At 32.7% G+C, this 19,979-nt stretch overlaps 1 protein-coding gene across 6 annotated transcripts; it reads left to right on the top strand.

Annotated features, from left to right (window-relative positions):
- Nucleotides 1-753: 753 nt before the first annotated feature.
- On the top strand, nucleotides 754-16,321 carry jumu (Forkhead box protein N4 jumeau). Of its 6 annotated transcripts, none has more exons than XM_085661464.1 (5): nucleotides 754-889; nucleotides 12,648-12,951; nucleotides 13,147-13,627; nucleotides 13,727-13,974; nucleotides 14,725-16,321. In XM_085661464.1, the coding sequence occupies exons 2-5, from the start codon at nucleotides 12,656-12,658 to the stop codon at nucleotides 15,392-15,394; spliced, it is 1,695 nt and encodes a 564-aa protein (XP_085517590.1). In that variant the 5' UTR covers nucleotides 754-889; nucleotides 12,648-12,655; the 3' UTR covers nucleotides 15,395-16,321. The 6 variants fall into 6 exon arrangements, with proteins under 6 accessions (XP_085517590.1, XP_035740392.2, XP_085517589.1 ...); XM_085661463.1 differs by lacking the exon at nucleotides 754-889 and adding exons at nucleotides 1,268-1,405; nucleotides 1,610-1,923 and having other exon boundaries at nucleotides 13,147-13,974; XM_035884499.2 differs by having other exon boundaries at nucleotides 13,147-13,974.
- Nucleotides 16,322-19,979: the final 3,658 nt, after the last annotated feature.

The raw sequence follows: 19,979 nt of genomic DNA, 5'->3' as shown, positions 1-19,979 counted from the left end.
GCAAAAAGTCATCGTCTTATTCCTCCAGATTTATTTGTGCCAGTTTAATTGGATAAAACGATCGGTGATAGTGTCGCGAGTATCCTTTGTTGATCTAGAAGTCGATATATCGGTGCGCACAAATGTGTATTCCCGCCATTGTCGTACGTAGTGGGTTCATTGTTAACCATATGCCAACCATCCCTCTCTAACAAAGTAATAGACTCGTCCATCTTCTTCGACTTTATCTCAATTATTTTATCGACGTAACGATGAAAATTGTGAATGATATTTCGTGTGATAGTGTTTAAAAATAATAACTTCTTCGGATGGTCCTCAAAATATCAAAATAATTTATTAATCAGGAGTAAGAAGAATTTTTTCTTCGTGCATGGACTCGGCCATTTTCTTGCGGCGGGGAGGGGGAAAATGGAAGAAAAACATGCTGCCACTTCTGTCATTCATGCCAATCGTTTGGAGATTTTCGTGGGTGTTACCAAGCGAAGGATTTAACATAATCGGTAGGCCGAATGTTCGAGGTCAAAAAAATCTTTGAGAAGTCATAACAAAGTCTAAAAAGATATCTCGCGTAAATTCCTTTGTCAGCCATGTGCAAATGGTGTAGCATTTAAAACATCCTCGCGAACGAAATGTACCGACCAATGAGTATGGCCTAGGCCGCATCACGTGACTTCGGCCGGCCAATAGGCGGGACGAGATTTGAAATCGTGCGTGGTCTTTGTTCATGAGCCTACCGTCAACGTTACTTCAGTTCCGTAAAGGGGGCCCTGTGTCGGTGTTCGTTTATACATGGTCGCTGCTGAAAATCGCATAATTTCCAAGTAAATATATGTGTGAAAGTGGTGTTTCGCTGAGTGGACGACGTACTTCGAGGATCGTCGAATATACGGTAAGTGAAGATTCCTGTAATCTCATCCTTGAAGATAGGAGATAGAAAGGAAAATGATTTTGTGTGGCCGGCCCGCCACTGCCGTTGTCGTCGTCGTCGTCGTCGTCGTCGTCGTCGTCGCCACTACCACCGTCGCCGCCGCCACCACTGTCGTCGTCGTGTTCGTCCTCATCGTCGTTGTCGTCGTCGTCGTCGTCGTCGTCGTCGTCGTGTAGTCGTTGCTTGTCGAAGTGTTGTGTGGAAAGTTTTGGATTGTGTCGCGCGTGGCGATATTACAAGATATAAGGAGGAGTCGCCTAATGTGTCTTAGAAAAAGAATCGTGTTTATATACGACACGTAGACCTTCAAAAATCCAAATAACAAATACGTCGATTCGTAAACGTTCTTTAAAGCTGATAAACAAATTCTCGCGCTATTTTCTTACGAAATCGAACGAGTTAGTTTTATCGGATTTTTTTTTCAGTGATGAATCTCTTCGAATGAATCTTCGTCGACCTAAAATATTTTATGATACGGTTGGTGTATTTTTCTTTTTTTTTTCGTTTCTCTCTCTCTCTCTTTCTTTCTTTCTTTTTCTTTTTTCTACCACCCTCTTCCTCCTGAAGTGTAAATAATCTCGAGTAAGCGCGGGCATTTTTGCCGCGCTCTACGAATTCGGCCGTGCCTTTCTTTAGTTACACTCATTGTTATGGCAACCGTTTTATTTACCGTAAACGCAGCGCGACCGAGCAACCGAGAATAAACAATCGTGTCGACCGCCTCCGCCGCCACCACCATCACCACCACCACCACCACCACCTTCGCCGCCGCCGCAGCCGCAGCCGCCGCCGTCGTTGTCGTGTCGTCGCTGCCACCGCCGTCATCGTCTTCGTCGTACCGTCATCACTACTACCATTACCAACTACAACCATCATCATATATCGCGTATATGTATGATCGTACAGACCTGAATGAGTGATTCACAATGTGTAGGAGCGTAAAATTGAGCGGGAAGACGTTAGACCGTCTTCTTAGAAAATGTACGTGCGAATAGGTTTGTTCGATCGTCTTTTTTTCTTCCTCCTTCGATCGTTCTTTCTTTTCAAATGGTTCCATACAACTCACGTCTCACGATATATTATTTTTTATTTTTCTTGGTCACAATTAAAATATTTTCAATTATACTTATCGAATGTACGTATACGATGTTTATACAATTCGTATTATTCTCGAGAAAAGCAACGCGCGATCGATAAAAAATGTCGTTCATAATTTAAAAAAAAACGAAAGAAAGGAAAAAAAGGATAGAAATTATTGAATTATGTACATATTTTTAAAAATTTTTTCTCGCAATGTTTTTTTCCTCGTTATATATTTTCCGTCTTAAAGCTAATGGATTTCTATATTATTTTGCAAAAAAAAAAAAGAAGAAAAATGTATTGCTTCTTCTATTATATCGTCGAACTGTCGCGAGAGAAGAGTTAAAATATATCATTCGCAATTATTGCGAATTACAAAGGAAGTTCTCGTTCCATCGATTAAAACAAAAGGCTGGAGTTTATAGTGGCAGCAGTCGTCCAGACTGCTTTGGAGAAGAAGAGGAAGAGAAGAAGAAGAAAAAGAGGAGTAAAAAGAGGGAGGAGAGCGAGGGTGGGGGAGGGAGAGGCTCCTCGTCGTCGTCTCGCGCGCAAATAGATTCATTTTATGCGAGGCAAAGCTTATCGAGCGATCTACTTTACCGTTTGCAACGAGATCTCTCTTAATAATACACTTTTTTTTTCTTCTTTAAAAATATCTATTAACGTTGTACAACAGTATAAAGTAACAACACAGCAAGGAACAAGAAAAAGAGGAGAAAGAAAGAAAATACATGGATCGATAAATATCTGTCTTTTTTTTTTTTTTTTTTTTTTTAATATTGTTGCGTAGTATACTTATGTACGATACTATATACACAAAATACTACTATAAGGTTTGTGTATATATAAATATATATATATGCGGTATAGTTTTTGATAAATTTTAATCTGTCTGATTAGAAAAAAGAGAGGAAAAAAATGAAAAAGGAGTCGTTATATGTGACTTCTCTTCCGGTTTTTCCACCAATATTTCATTATTTTCGTAAAAATCGTCAGTAACGAGCGCATCGGTGGCAGTAAAGAAGGGGGAGGGTTGCGGGGAAGAGCGAGGGAGACCCTCGAGCACTTTCAACACGCTTACCGCCGCCGGGAAAACTATTGACCGTGGGAACCTTCTGGGAACTCTACCCTCGCCATATGCTCACCGAAGGAAATATCTTAGGGACTCCGACCGAAATCTACCGTCTGACCGTTTCTCTCTCTCTCTCTCTCTCTCTCTCTCTCTCTCTCTCTCTCTCTCTCTCTCTCTCTCTCTCTCTCTCTCTCTCTCTCTCTCTCTTTCGTGTCCTCGAACGATTATTTGTCACTGTGTGCGGATACGCGCGCGCGCGCTAATCTACCCGTAAAACTTCACCCTTTCCCTTCCTCTTTCTATTCTTTTATTTTATTCTTTTTTATTTCTTGCGAGGAAAGGAAACTATTATATCTACGAAGACGACTTCCGGTCCAAGATGGCGGCCAGATTTCTTTTTTTTTTTTTTTTTTTCTTGGCTTAAGACAAATCTTACCATTCTTTTTCTTTTTTCCTCTTTTTTGATATTTATTTTATATAAATATTGAATGAAAACGAAGAAAGTTATTTCTAAATGTAATTATAAAATCATAATCACATTAATTTCTTTCTATATACTTCTCGAAGTCATCTTAGAAAGATAAACATTGGGTTGGCCAGCTTTCACGAGACTTTGATAATATACTTCGCAGACAAAGTCTAGTACTAATGGGCCACTTGATAATTTAGAAATCACTCCATTCATTAGGAAATATTTCTTTTTGGTCTTTTAGATCACGATCGATAAAGTTTAGTCCAGTGAAGTTACAGCTTCCTAGTATGAAACAATACGACAAATTAACCTATCGCTTTTGCATCTTTTATTTTCTTATTAGAGATCGATCAAAATATGTACTTACCAATAATATTGACTAGAAATCATAATCGAAAAAATACAAAAATTATATATATACATATACATATACATATACATATACATATACATATACATAAATCGATCTATTTCATATCAAATCTTTAATAGAATTTGAGCGGGAAATTTCCCAAGTTCTCGATTATTCCAATTGCCTTTACTATGTCCGAATCCGTTACACAGTGAAAGCAAAAACTTAACTGAAGTGAGAGAGAACAGGGGCAAATTGATTTCCAACGACTAGTTAGAATGATGTAATCATGGTTTATGGATCTCTATGAGTTAACTTCGATAAGAACTTTATATATGTATTAATTTTGACGACTTTAGGAAAAATAAAGGTAAAGATAAAAAAGAAACCAAAAATAAGAAAATAGATTTCTCTCTCTCTTTTATTATTAATCGAGTCTGTAATACAGAATTTTTTTATCGATTCGAATGATTATTTTCAATAATCTCATCTAGTCATTTTAAATATTAACGTAGTAAATATACGTTATAATCTCTTCGACTAAAGAGTTCGATTGATTTCATGAATTTCGATATAGTGATCTTACTATGAATAAGAAGCATAGAAAGAAATAAAACGTTAAAGTGGTGTATTAACGCAAAAAAGATGGGCTCTCGAAATATTTGAACGATTTCGTGAAGAGGAAGAGGAAGAGGTTAAAGTAAAAGAGGGATAAAGGGGAAGGTTTGGTGAAACTACACCACCGTAGGCTGGTCGATGCGCATGCGCATTGGGAAGTCGGAGGACGACGTCGGCAGGGTGCAAACGTCGTGTTCTCTCACATTTATACGTATATATCTATATATATGTATATGGAGATATATATATATATATATATATACATATCTACACACGGCGAACATCGAAGCTCGATGTGGAGGGGATAACAGATCGATACTCTGTGAAAACGCGACTTAGAGAGGCGCGGTCGTACGCATCCACGGTTGGTCCATCGCGAAATCCACATATTGTTTTCTCCGTGTATCTCTTGTCATTATTATTATTGTTATTATTTTTGTTCTTCTTCTTCTTTTTCTTTTTCTTCCTTTTTTCTTCTTTTTTTCTTTTTCTTCTTCTTATTATTATTATTACTATTATTTCTTCTTATTATTATTATTACTATTGATTTTTGTTATTATTGTCACAATCATGGATCGAACTTAATTTTTACATTACTTTTATTAAAATTTTCAATCAAGTTCAAAGTATTATTTATATTTATATATATATATTTGTTTACTTTTTTACTTTTTTTATATACATTTTATATACATGAAATTTTAATTATTTCGAAAACAAAAGGAAATAAAAAGAAACATTCTAGCTAAACAATTCTACTAAAATATGCTATGTCCATCATGATTATCCTCGAATAATTATTTAGATAATTTAATGGCAAAAGAGTATTATTAGTTTTCTTTAGAATGATAACATTATACGTGTGATATTCTTTGAAATTTTATAGTCAAGATTTGAAGCAGATTATATTTGTTAGAATTTATTCTCTTCCTTGTAATGGAATGGAAAAGGCTCGGACTTCGTAACGCTGGAAGAGTTCGATGTTAATGAACTCGAGCGTGTTTCATAAGTGGTGCCGTTGTTGAAGATCATTGTGTTCTATACTACTCTAGTCAAACACAAGTATATTTTCTCGTTTTAATCTCGCGCGTAACTAAATATATATATATATATATATATATATATATATATATATATATTTTCTGATAAAGAATAAATTAAATATTTAAGGAAACATTTCGTTTGTCTCGAATGAAAGTAGCTTAGAGAATGTATTTGTTCTAACGGTATTAGAGAGCTATTGAACCGAGCCAACAGTTTCATTTCCATGCAAAGTTTTATTGCAGTTAGATATGCTCGTATAGAAAGAAGGATGTAGAATAACCGGTCCGCTTTTGGATAAATAGCATATGCTGTGCTTGAGAGCGGTAAATGAATATGCAGTGTGGGAGCGACAAAGAAAGAATTCGAAGAAATGCATTGTTATTTGAACGAGCCTGTATATACCGTCTCATAGTCACGGTACATTATATCCCTAGAATATTACCAGTGCACTCTTCGCTATTAAAATCGTACTTCTTTTCATTTCTTCTCATTTATTTTCTATTCTTTCCATTTATTTTTTACAATTTCTTTTTTCTCTTTTCTCTTTTTTATTTCTTTTATTTTTTACCTTTTACATTTTTATTCGAAATATAAAAATACAACGAGGAGAACCTTATAGAATATTTTGCTGATATATAAGAGAGAAAAGAAATTTTATGCAATATGCGGAAATATATATATATATATATATATTATAGTATACTATATATTATTATACTTATATATATAGTATAATAATATAGTATAATATACTATATATATATATACTTCCGCTTATCATGAAGAACCTGTTTTATGTATACATACAAAAAGACAGAGATAGAAAGAAATGTTAAAAAAAAAAAAAAAAAAAAAAACGCATATTTACTAGTTTTACGTTTATCCGTGATTAGAAGCATGCTATCACCGTCTAAAAAAGTTTCGAGCATAAATTTTATCGGCGGAAGTGTATCTATGGTGTCCGATACGAGCATGGGAAAGATCAAGGTTTTTTTTTTTTTTTTTTTTTTTTTTTTTTTTTTTTTTTTTTTTTTTTCACGGTCGGGAAAATGACGTAAATTCCTTTATACGAATCACGTAATAAATACAGGGTGATATAACAAATACAACAAATAGGCCAAATGTTTCTAGATAATATTAAAGATCAATTATTCTTTTTCGAGATTACCTAGATTTATAATTTTTTCTTTCTTTCTTTCTTTCTTTTTCTTCTTTTTTCTTTTTTCTTTTTTTCTTTTTTTTTTTTTTTCATTAACCCCAAAAGTCTTTCGAAACAAGTAATTGATTTTTAAAATAATCTAGGTAGTTTTACTTGGTACGTATTTACGTATATATCTTTATATATAAGTCGATTATTTTACATAACGACGTGCGATGCACCGAGTAATCCTCTCCTTACTCCCTTTCCTAAAATAGAAAGTAATCGATATATCCTGACATACATTTTCATGGTTGTTACCACCAGTATACATTTAGATAATGGAAATCGTTTCTTCGTCTAAAGGTTATCACGATTAATAATAAAATAATTATACAGGATAATATCAACAAGTTCGTACAGAAATTCGTTGAAAATATTGAAAATTTTCTATTTGGTTTCCAAGGCCCTTCTTTCCTTTCTTTCCCCCTCTCCCATCCATCCCTCATCCCTTTTCTCGAAAGTTTCGTTTCTTACCTGCTCACAATCCATAAGGTTTCCAAGGAAAAAAACTTTTGAAAAGAAAAGGAACGGCAAAATGTACGTCTACCTAAGTTTACTATGAATAGAAAGGACATTTACAGTGTTCTTCTTTAATTTCATCCATTTTTCTTTCAGAATTTGTCTGAGTGTTTTCGCTGTTCATTTTCCTTCACGAATTCTCAACTTCATTTTCTTTTTTTACTTTTTCTTCTTCCTCTTCTTCTTTTTCTTTTTCTTATGAAACTTTTTCGTCGTGCATCGACTGTCCTTTAGCAGCTGCAACGATATCATCAACATAAGTAAGTGAAACGGGAAGATACAGTTAAGAAAAATAATTGAGGAGAGGGAATAAAATATACTTATATATATAAAGTAAAGAGAACAAAGAAAATGCTTTTTTTATACTAATTATAGATCTTTTCTGTAATTTTTCCGCAACTAGTCCGATATATTTCATTTTTCTACTGACTTTTCATTATTATTTACTAAGATATATAAATATACAAATTAAATATATATATATGTTTTAATAAATTTTCAATCAAAAATATTTAAAACTCTAATAAGCAAGATAGTTGCAAATAGAAAATAGAAAAATATCTAAATTTTTACAAGTGCTTTAACTCCGTCTGTTATTTTATTTATTATTTATAAAAATATTTTCTAATCGTTAATTTCTAATTTTGATTGATATATTCATATAAATATATATATAATATATATTTATTATATCGCTTTTCTCAGATCGGCGAAAATGGCATTCGCTTAGAAGAGCAACGCGGCGACGATTCACATTTGGTTCGCTTCATAAGCCTTCTCGTGCTTCGAATGGAACCGGTTCTCGCGATCCACAAAGAAACCCACCTTTCTGCGCGCGCTCGCGCTCACGCAAGGTCTGCTCTCGTCCCTCGGGTGTACGCGGTACCCTACCCTTCTCTCTTTTCTTCTCTTCTTTTCTCTTCTCTTCTCCCCATTCGATTTTTACAATAAATTATTTTCCATCCGTCATCGGCATCGCCCGTTTTACTGCCTCAAATGAATATATATATATATATATTTATATTTCATTCTCTTTGTCACATTCACCATCTTCTTTTTCCCCCCCTTCGTTACATCCGTTCCTATTTTTCTCTCTTTCTTCCTTTCTTTGTTACTTTTGTTTTATTTCTCTGCTGTCTGCTTGGGTCTGTCTGTCTGTCTGCCTGCCTGTTTGTTTGTGTCTGCCTTCTGTTGCTACTCTTGTCTCCTCTTCCTCGTTGTTTCTATTTTATCGGAGATAGCATCGAGATTCTGTCATGAACGCTGTGCAAACGTTTCGTCAAGAGACCACCGTGTGTTGTTCTTGTAGTAGTATAGTAGTGTAGTAGGGAGTAGAGAGTAGGGAGTAGTAGTAGAAGCACATCGGTCTCTTCGAGGCTCGTACTTATACGGTTTCGAAAGCATCGTGAAAGGGAAATCTCGTAAATCGTCGAAATATGCTCGTTCAAATTGGCCACTCGCTCGTACGAGCTAATAGCACCTTCCTTCTAATATTTCTACGTTTCTTTCTTTCTTCTTTTTTTTTTTACATCTATTTTTGTGAAGGACACGATTACTTGTTCTCTCTTTTTTTATGTATTTTTTACATCATTCGCGAAGAAGTTTCTAATTTTCGTTAGTGGAAATAAAATGGCCGCCGTTTTCTCTCGTATACCTGACACCGTAACGTGATCGACGAAAAGTATCAGAAATATATTCGAGTTTTTTGGGACTGTGTCAAAAACACGGTTGTCCTTTTTTTTTTTTTTGAATAGCCTCGAACGAACAGGAAGGAACGAACACGCACAAAGAAAGAGAAAAAGAAAGCGAGAGAGAGATAAAAAGATAGATAGAGAAGAGGCCCCTTTATGACCTGTGAAGGATTTCAGGTTGAATAGCTCCCAGGGTCTTTTAGGATCGTCTATCGTTTCGAGTCCCTTCTTGGAACTCGAGCCCTCATAATGTACGCCCGCACTGGCTGCCTGTATATACATATACTATAATGGTAAAATGGAAAGACAACGTCATCTGATCGTTTCACTATGAAGTTAACGAATCAAAGTTGATACTTACGTTCCTATGTATCTTTACATATAGCGATTTTGCAAATTATTTGAGAAAAACAAAAAAAAGAGAGAGAGAGAGAGAGAGAGAGAGAGAGAGAGAGAGAGAGAGAGAGAGAGAAGGAACATGTGAGAGCGCAGCATTACTATCTTACGCAAATAGATTTCACTTTCTATTTTGTTACATTGTTCGACGAACTATCTATACGTTCCAAGAAAGCAGTAGAAACAACTATGAGGCTTTCGTATATGAGAATTTGACACTGCTGTGACATATAATATATATAATAGAACAACAGCGGCAAAACAGATATAATTTTTTCTTCAACGTGTCTGCTTTTTCTCATGATGTCCTCTAATTCTGTTGAGTGTCTCTCTCTCTCTCTCTCTCTCTCTCTCTCTCTCTCTCTCTCTCTCTCTCTCTCTCTTTTTTTTGTTTTTCTTTCAAGTATCTTCTTCACTGATTTTTTTTTCCATTTCTTTCTTCTTTTTTTTTAACTACAATGTACTGCTGTTTTTCCTTCATTCTTTTTTCAAATCTAAACTAACGATTATGTTTTTCAATATTTATCTTTTTTCTTTCTCTTTTTCTCTCAAAAGATAGGAAAAAGAAGTGTTCTCTGAAGAACTTCTTTCATTACAATGTAATGTTGATTTTTCTTTAAAAGAAAGAAAGAAAGAAAAAAAAACTTTGAATTTTATTTTATACTAACAATTATAAATTCTCCAAAGTTTTTCTCTCTCTATTTCGTTTAATGGATAGATTGAAAAAAGAAATGCTATTAAAAAGAGCATCATTAAAGAGTAGGAAGATCTTCTTGCGTTCTCTTCAATATATAACAGCCACGGACACTCGATAGTTTTACCTCATCCTATCAGCAGAGTGATTCTATTTAAAGCATTCAATATTAACCAGTCCATACATCCTGAAAAGATCGTATATTAAACTTTGAGTTAGAATCTTCTTATTCGCTAAAGAAAAAAGTTCGATTAAGATTTCTCAACGATCAACAACGATCATAGGGTGGTTTGGTCAGAATGACATTTTTTATGAGTAAGAAAGAACGACTTCTTATAGAAGGGAAATACAAATGCACGCACGCGCGCAGACATACACACGTATATCATATATGTATATATATGTATATATATATATATATATATATATATATATATGAGAGAAAAAGAACATGTGCAACTGTAGAAGAATGTACTAAGTATTCGTCGCTTGAGGATAATTATGGACAATCAAGAAAGCTTGTACTTCGGGTAGAACATAGCGAGTGGTGCTTATATGACCGTATATCCGACTGTATATATATATATATATGTATATATATATATATATATATATATTCCTTGGAATGCAGATGTGAGAATATGAAACGACGACTGTTCATTTTGATACAAACACCAACGGCAACTGCTTACGTCAATTCATCATCGTCGTTCACATATGATCTCTCATCCGTTTATACGATACTCATTCTTCAATTTCGACTATAAAAGAGAAAAAAATAACTATCAATATTTTTATTTTTATTATTATTATTATTATTATTATTATTATTATTATTATTATTATTATTATTATTATTATTATTATTATTATTATTATTACATAGTAATAGATACATTATACGAGCTTGTAAATACTGCATCACAATTCTGTTTAGAAACATGTATCTCGCGAAATATGGCGGGAAATTCAGAAAGTTCATTACAACATGGCCTTCTAACCGGCGGGAAATTCAAATTACCGTAACATGGAAAGATCGTTTTATCAAGAGTTAGCGATGATTATAATATGTAAGAATTATGCAAATTATATTTTTGCCCCACACAGGCGCGTGCGCGTACAATACAACAACGATTGTTACTATAATGAGAACATCTCGTAGTATGATGAGCGTTGGTGGGTCTTCGTACGGGATCAATTCTCTTTCTGTCTCTCTCTCTCTCTCTCTCTCTCTCTCTCTCTCTCTCTCTATATATATATATATATATATATATATATATATATATCTATCTATCTCTATTTCTCTCTATCTCTCTACCTCTCTATTTCTTCAGTCGTGTGTCAGCAATATAATTTGTTTATATATGTGTTACAAGCCTCGTTATATTATCATCGGTCGCACATCATATATATGTACATACGTACGTACAGTTTATACTCGAGCGAACATAACCTCTCTTCCCCTCTCCTGTTTCTTTTTTCCTCTCCTCTCCCTCCCATCCCTCTGTGCACACATTAGGCCATACAAAATAATACACGTTCGCGAGGGAATACAGTCACGAACGTGCGGGCAACTCGTAATTCTCTCCCCTTCCCGACCAGTTCCCCTCTCCGCTTCGTTCCTCTTCTTCTTTTGCCCCCACTCCTTTTCTCTCATTCGTTCTCACTTGAGGGAGAAGGGAAGCGAACCGTAGAACGAGAAAAGGAGGGGGGAGGCTTACTACGAGAGTCCACGCGCGCTCTATAGTAAATCGACTATAATACTATGAGTCAGTCACACCCACAAGTCGCTTGTGGGTTCAAGACCCTCGTATACGCGCATATATATATATACACACAGACAGAGATATAGAGAAAGAAAAAGAGAGGACTCACGTATTACGTCTCTGCCTACGATGAGCTAGTAAACGTGTGATGCTAGCGCGCGCGCACATACACACATACACACACACGTACGGATTGCCGCACGCGAGGTCATGCTTACGGACACATAATCGAGGATCTATTGGCCTCGTCTCTCGTGGAATCACTTCGAATATCGAATGGTTCCGTATTGTTTATCTCGATAAGAATTTCTACTTCCGAGTAAAATTGTCGTTGTTGTTTTGTTGTCTCTTATATGTTTATGTTTTTACTTGACAGAGGTTTAAATAATGTAAACTTTAGAAATATATATATATTTCTAAAAAAAGAAAGAGATATATTTCATATATGAAAGATATAGACATATATATAATGCATACATACGTATATATGTATATATACATTAGCGTGATTAGATGATTCTTGCACTATACTTAGGATCGAATATAGTATTATTTTCTTCTTCGGTCAATGGCTCGAGGAGTGCTTGGCATTTACTCGACCGGTATATATGACAGCCCTTGGAAAACGACGTCGGTAGGAAGATAGAACTTTGTTTTTATATTTCTAATCCCTGATATATCTACCACCATGACGTCTCTTTGAATTCTTTATTGATTTATTTAATTTGACTTGGGCGATTTAAGAAACTGGAACCAATAGAGATCTGATAATTTTTTTTTCTTTTTATAAACATGTATTTTCTTTTCTTTTCAGTCAGGTGAATGTTGGATACAGAGAGTAGACGCGGTACTGGGCTGGATCAGGGACCATCGAGGGACCCTTGGCTCGCTATGGATTACTACCTGGGCACCGATAGTCTTTCACTTCAGGAAATGCTCGACGTCGACATCAAATGCGAGATCGAAGGGGTAATCGGTGGCCACGCAGATCTTGGCTTCAATTTCGGTGATTTGTCACCGTTAGAATTGGACGACAATCCGGTTGGATGTGACAACGATCTCAGCGGATGGTTCGGTTCCACCAGTTTGCTCAACGGCAACAGCAATAGCTCTAACAGGTATGAATGATGATGATGATCATGATGACGATGATGATGATGACAATGACGATGATGATCATGATAATAACGATAACGATGACATGATTACGATAAAACACGAAACGAGATCGGTATGAGACGATCCTCGAATCGATCGAAAGGAGACACCACTTCCATTTCCTCACAGAGTTTTTCTTCTTCGTTTTTCTGCAGCAATTTCAATTTCGATTTGAGTGGCGGCGATGCTGCCTCCATTATGGTGAACCCCAATTCGGTAATGCCCCACATGGCCATCCACAGTCCTACACCAAATAGTAACAGACGGCACTTTTCTTTCTCGCCAAAGATAGACGTTAAAGAGGAGAAAATAGACGTTGAGAACGAGGTAGAAAATGACGATGATAACGAGAATGACAACGAGAACGACAATGATAATGATAACGAAAACGAGAATGAAAACGAAAACGATCATGAAAATGATAACGAGAATGATAATGATAATGATAACGATAATGATAATGATAATGATAATGATAATGATAATGATAATGATAATGAAAATTATAACGAGATCGATACGGAAATCGAACAGTATGAAAATGATATAACGGAAACTGAGGAGGACACCGAGGATGAGCAGGAATTAACGAGGACGATTCCGATTTTAAAAGCAAAGGCGTCTACTACGATACCGGTAAATACTGCCGTTAAAACGATATCACCTCAAATAACGAAGGCTCATTTGTCACCGAAAATCAATACGATATCCGGCATAAGGGTACAAAATTTTAAGGTCCTGCAGAGTCAACCGAATCAACAACAACCGCAGCATGTTAGGAAGCAGATTTACAATAACAACATTCACGTCAGCACGACTTCATCTCCAGCAATCTCAACGATTAATAAAGAATTTGATTTGTCCGATTACGAGGACAAGCTCTATCCGAAGCCTGCGTATTCTTACTCTTGCTTGATCGCAATGGCCTTGAAAAATAGTCAAACGGGTTCCCTGCCAGTTTCAGAAATTTACAACTTTATGTGGTAAGTCGCTAACAAAATTTATTTCGTCATATCTTTTTCATTCTTTCTCATTAAAATATTTGAAAGCTAACCGTATTATTTTTATAATATATTTAAATGAAAAAAAACTAAGGATAATAGTTAATAGTGCGAACATAGAAAAAAGAATGTTAACAAAAGAGAAAGACTTTCGTTCAACAAACAAAGTCCCAGATCGCTTGTTTTCAGCCATTTGGCCGGAAAGACAAGGGTTGGGTATTACCCCTCCCCCTCTCCTCCCCTCTCCTCCCCTCTCCCCTCTTCTCTTCTCTCCTCGTGTTCGGGGAACGAAGGGAGAAAGTATTGTCTTCTCTCCTTTATTCCCAGGTTACAAGGGGGGAGCTGCCATTTTGTATGGGGCCCTTGGAGCACCAGGTGCATGTCAGGGTACAGTCCCCCTAGAAACTATAGGCGGTACTCTTTGTTTATCCTCTACGATTTTCGTAGACTTACGATTTTTTCAAATAAATTCTTGTGTTCCCCTTCCTGAAGCGTATTTTTATATTAAACGTATGAATTCATGTTTTTATTTATAATATTATAAAAGAAATATAATATGTTCTTTTTTCTTTTCTTTTTTTCCTTTCATTATACGTCCTGTTGTCGGGGATTTCTTAAAGTAAAATTATTTCTTACGTTTTATTTGTAAAAAGTTCGCATTAATTTTTTCGTTCATTTTACCAAGCAAACGTGGCTAAACGTATTTTTAAAACTTTCATATTTATGTTACAGCGAACATTTTCCATATTTTAAAACTGCACCAAATGGTTGGAAGAACTCTGTGAGGCATAATCTTTCGTTGAATAAATGTTTCGAAAAAATTGAGAAACCAGCTGGAAATGGAAACCAAAGAAAAGGCTGTTTGTGGGCAATTAATCCAGCCAAGATAGCTAAAATGGATGAAGAAGTCCAGAAATGGTCAAGGAAGGATCCATTAGCAATTAAGAAGGCGATGATATATCCGGATCATTTAGAATTACTTGAAAGAGGAGAGATGAAGTATGCTGGCAGTGGTGACATGTCGGAAGAAACAGAAAGTTCTGGCGATGAGACTGCAGAAGAAAATGCTGTCTATGATGAATCTATACACAGTCATATCGCAGCTAATTCGGTTACAGATAGTTACGATGAAAGTAGCCAGGATTGCGACGTTGACATAACGGAACAACTTTATGATGAAATTGATATAGAGGATAATAAAGATGCTTTACACATGCAATTAAACATTACTAAACAGGAAGCAATTGAATATGAATTAAGTCCTAGTACAAAAAAGCAGAAAACTCTAACGGGTGCGATACAAGGAAATTACGTATATCAACCAGTAACTACTTCTCGAAGAAAAGCGCCTTTACTATTAAGGGCTGGAACCACAGCAGAATCTTTTCTTAAAATTGAATAAATTTAGATATTATTTAACATATTGAAAAGGATAAATGTATCTATAAGTATTATATACCCATTTTTCAGAGGTTTCGATAAAAACATTTCATGCGCATAGAACAAAATAAAGGAGAAAAATTAAAAGTGCGTCAAATTTTATGCAGTATGACGATCTTATGAGTTGAGTTTAAGATGGATTTCTATATCGTATATCATAATATCCATGAAAAAAGTTCAAAAGCTTTGGTAGAATAATTGATTTATAATTATTATACGTCTTTTGAATTCTTTTCATTGTTAATCGATATAAATGATCTTCGATATAGCACATCATTTTGCTCATAATAATTATTTAATTTTTAATATAATGTAAACTTTATATGATTATAAAAGTTATAATTTTTATATATATTACGATATGTGTGCATGGAAATACTTTTTTGTCATGCCTCAATTACCAAGTAAAATTGTGAGTAGACGCAATCGCAACAAACAACATCAGTACTATATAGTGTACATATGATGATGAAAAGTATAACAAGCAAAGTGGTATATATCCCACTATATCAGTTTAACATGTTAGCTTTTATATGATCGAAAATATTGAGTTATAGATTTAAAACTTTAGTAATTTATGTAACAAACTTACTAGTATATATGTCATGCATTTTAGATTGTATAGATAGTATGTGCTCATGAATTAGCGCTATCATAAATATCGTATTTACTTTACACACTGCATTAGTAACTATAATAAGATATATAGTTACATATGAAGATCTTCCAAATTCATTGAATGATTTCACAAACTTCCGTTTAATATTATTGCGAATAGTATATGTACCGATCTTGTTTCTCTGTAATCTCTATACACGTATAGTTCTATCTTTCTAGCACCATAGAAAATTTCAAAATGTCTTCTCTAATTTTTGACGTATCCTTCTTATCGTAGTTCTTATTTTTATTTCTTTTTTTTTTTTTTTTTTTTTTTTTTTTTTTTTTTTTTTTTTTCTTTTTGCAAAAATATATGTATTGCTTTGCAATTTTATATGTCTGATAAAAAAAGGTGTATTGAGAAAACAAATAATAACAAACAACATTACGTTTATATTAAAAAATTGTTATATTATATATAACTGAACATTATGGTAAAAAAAAATGAGTTTCGAATGCGGTAATTTATAACGTTTTATCTGTATCATCAGCATTATCATTGTTTATATTTTGTAACTATGACTATATTTGAAACGAAAAAAAAAAAACGAAAAAAAATGTAACATAGATTAATAAGTATTTGGTCATTGTAATGTTGGCCAGACTGATGTATTATACTTTTTATACATTTCTGAGATAAATAATAATTGTAAATGTTTCTGCAATTATATACCTGAAAAAACATAAGATTACGTAGTATCACATTTAGGTAGAGTACAAAGACGACAGCTATGGAATGGTCAGAAAGAAAAAATTTTTTTATAGAATAAGCAGATGGGAATTGTATACCTGATTTGTTTTTAAGTATAACAGTAATCGTATTCTTAGTTTTTATTTAATTGTAGAAAAATGTTCCTTTCTCAACTTAGAACAATATTCAATTGACAACTTGATTATTCGTATAAAAAGTATATAAATTGAGATTTCATAGCTTTTCAGAATATTATTGAAATTTTTATATTGACAATAGATATGGCATATCAGTAATTGATTTTAATATTGTATATACATCTTGCAAGTAATAATGCTAGGTTGTATAACAAAACTATCTTTTTTTTCTTTTTTTTTTTTTTCTTTTTTTTTTTCATTTTTTTTTTTATTTTTTTTTTATTTTTTTTATTTTTTTAATTAATGATATGACAAAGCTCACGTTTATGAGTTTTCCTTAAAAATATTATAATACAACGTACCTAATATTTTGATTTATTGACATTATTTTATTGATATTTTTGCAGTAATGTACAAATGTAGGATCAATTAATACAAACTTTGTAAAGTATCTAATCGATAGAATTCTTTTAATTTATTAGAGAAAAATTTTATCCTTTCGGATGTGATTTCTAATTGTCCTATATATTTGCATTATTTACGCTACGGTAAATACTTGATTTGAAAAAATACATACAAAATGAAGGAAATATAACTAATATTTAACAAAAATTATTTCTCGATATTCGTAAAAAGAGAATATGCACACTTTGTCTCCAAGTTATTACAATTCTTATTCATAGTATCTTCTAAGGATATAGAACTTAATTAAAAAATAATATTATATTCAAAATAAGTTGTATATAATAAGAGCTATCTCTAAATTTATATAACAATAGACGAAATATTGATATACTTGTATTACAACATTTTTAGGAAAATTAAATGTGGTATTATAAATCTATTATGTACTAATACAATAGAAAGCTTGCTTTAAGATGTATAAAGTATGTTTTATGATTAAGAAATGGGACCAATCTTTCAAGTTTGATTTTATCACACAAAGATGTTCTTTTTTGTTTCTCATAAGACAGACTTAGTTGACTCAAAGATACATTTTGTATAGAAAGTATTTGTATTACTGTAAATACTTCTTTTTTTTCTAATAAACATTAATAGATTTTTAATCGTACATTCATGATTTTATTTTTTACAGAAAAACATACATTAAACGATTTCTAATAATTAACAAAGAACTAGCTTATGCATATTTTTCCGTGGATATGTTATAGTATCGATATAAAATCGTCCCTATATATAATTGTGCGAATGATTTTCTGAACGGTTTATTTATTTTCTTTAGCATTGCAATGTCAGTAGAAAATCTCCAAGTAACGTATTAAACTTATATACACATTAATCTCTATTAAAAAGGTTTTCAGAAGCATAATATAAAGATTTAATCACACTCACGTTAAGAATTTAGGAAATACTGTAATTATATATAATGATCGATGATTTAATCATTTTTCAGCTCGCAAAATTATATTTGCATAAAAATAATTATTATAAAAAGTATGATAGACAATTATTAGGCCCATTAGGCGATCACGAACAGTGCTATAAAAATGTGTGATATGTACATATGAAACTGAAAAACATCATCGTACAACATTTTTATAGAATAACATTGTAAATATTTTTTAATATATACGTGTGTCTGTTGTTATATGAAATAATGAGTATCTTAGACAAAGATAAAATAGGGACAAACGAAAAATACAGTTCATAACATAAAAAATATGTTACTATTCTATTTGAAAGTATACTAGTTAAGTGCGTATAAACCATAAAGCACACTTTTATCACACAATATGTTTTATGAATTATGTTTGTAGAGAAAAAATAAAACGCAATGCAATATACGTAAATACAGATTCATGGAAAGAAAAAAATGGAATTAGAAATATAGATTGTCATATTATGTAACTACCGTCCATAAAAAAAAGAATTAAGCAATATGCGATGCACATTGAAGATACTGCATTTTCATGATATTTAAATAAAATTTTAGAAGATACAGAAACGTTGTGAACGAGTTAATAAAAATATAATGTATTCAAAGTGTAAAATATCAGGATATGGAAGTATCTATAGAAATTTCATAATCAGTAGGAACACGTTGATATTAAAAGAATTAATATATTTCATTGCATATTTTGTATCTATGACATTGCACTGCCAAAAATGGCCAAATTATGTGAAAATAAAAAAATCAAGAAGATCAATGAAGAATAAATGAAAGAATTCGAATTCGAATTAGATTTGTAATCAAAATCTTCCTACCAATAATTATCTTGATTTCGTTATCATTCAAGTAATAATTATATTTTGATACTTTTCTTTTTTCTTTGTAAAACTAATCTCAAATGGATCAAAATTGTGATGCAAACAAAGATCTTGATTACAACTCTGTGAAAGTACAAAAACTTTGATGCATCATTCTGATTATTGTTCATTCAAATTTGGCGCTTTTTCTTTCTTTTTTCTCTTCTTTCTTTTTTTTTTTTTTTTTTTTTTTTTAATTTAAATAAAAAAAGATAAACGTACATGAGTTTGTATGATTGTATATGATTATAAAATAATAATGATAAAAACGAAGTAACATATTTATTATTATTATTATTATTATTATTATTATTATTATTATTATTATTATCATTATGTGCATAAATAAAAGTGTACTTCGTTTTATGTATTCGAATACGAAAATTGAAGAATATAAATATTCATAGCTTTGAGAATGATTACATTTATGCGATATATATATATCGCATAATCGGTTAATTGTTAGTTTATAAGTTAAAATAAACAAGTAGAATAGTTTTTGTACCTGTTTGTAACATTTCTATATAATGTATAATCTAATGTAAAGCTCGCGTAGTTTCATACAAGTGACTTAGTGCATATTATTAATAACATGTAAATATCACAATAAAACTTTGGATAATAAAACAGATGAGAAAAGCAAAAGCGCTCTTGATAAAAAACAATTCTTAATGAGGCATTAAGATGTTTTATTCACTTTGTTTTTGATTTGAAAATAAAATTAAAGAGAAATAAAAATCGATTTCTACGTCAAACTAATGTCAGAAGTTCGGTCGATAAGTAAGAAATTTGTA

The sequence above is a fragment of the Vespa mandarinia genome, chromosome 15, assembly GCF_050613455.1.
Source record: "Vespa mandarinia isolate Hongniang chromosome 15, ASM5061345v1, whole genome shotgun sequence".
NCBI classification, from domain to species: Eukaryota; Metazoa; Arthropoda; class Insecta; order Hymenoptera; family Vespidae; genus Vespa; species Vespa mandarinia.
The sequence above is the reverse complement of the archived record's forward strand: the minus strand, read 5'-3'. Positions and strand labels throughout refer to the sequence as shown.

Excerpts from the sequence above, each read along its gene's own strand:
- jumu (XM_035884499.2), top strand. The coding sequence starts at position 12,656 with ATGTTGGATACAGAGAGTAGACGCGGTACTGGGCTGGATCAGGGACCA. Across the intron at positions 12,952-13,146 it reads AACAGCAATAGCTCTAACAG|CAATTTCAATTTCGATTTGA; the intron begins GTATGAATGATG and ends GTTTTTCTGCAG. Across the intron at positions 13,975-14,724 it reads GAAATTTACAACTTTATGTG|CGAACATTTTCCATATTTTA; the intron begins GTAAGTCGCTAA and ends TTTATGTTACAG.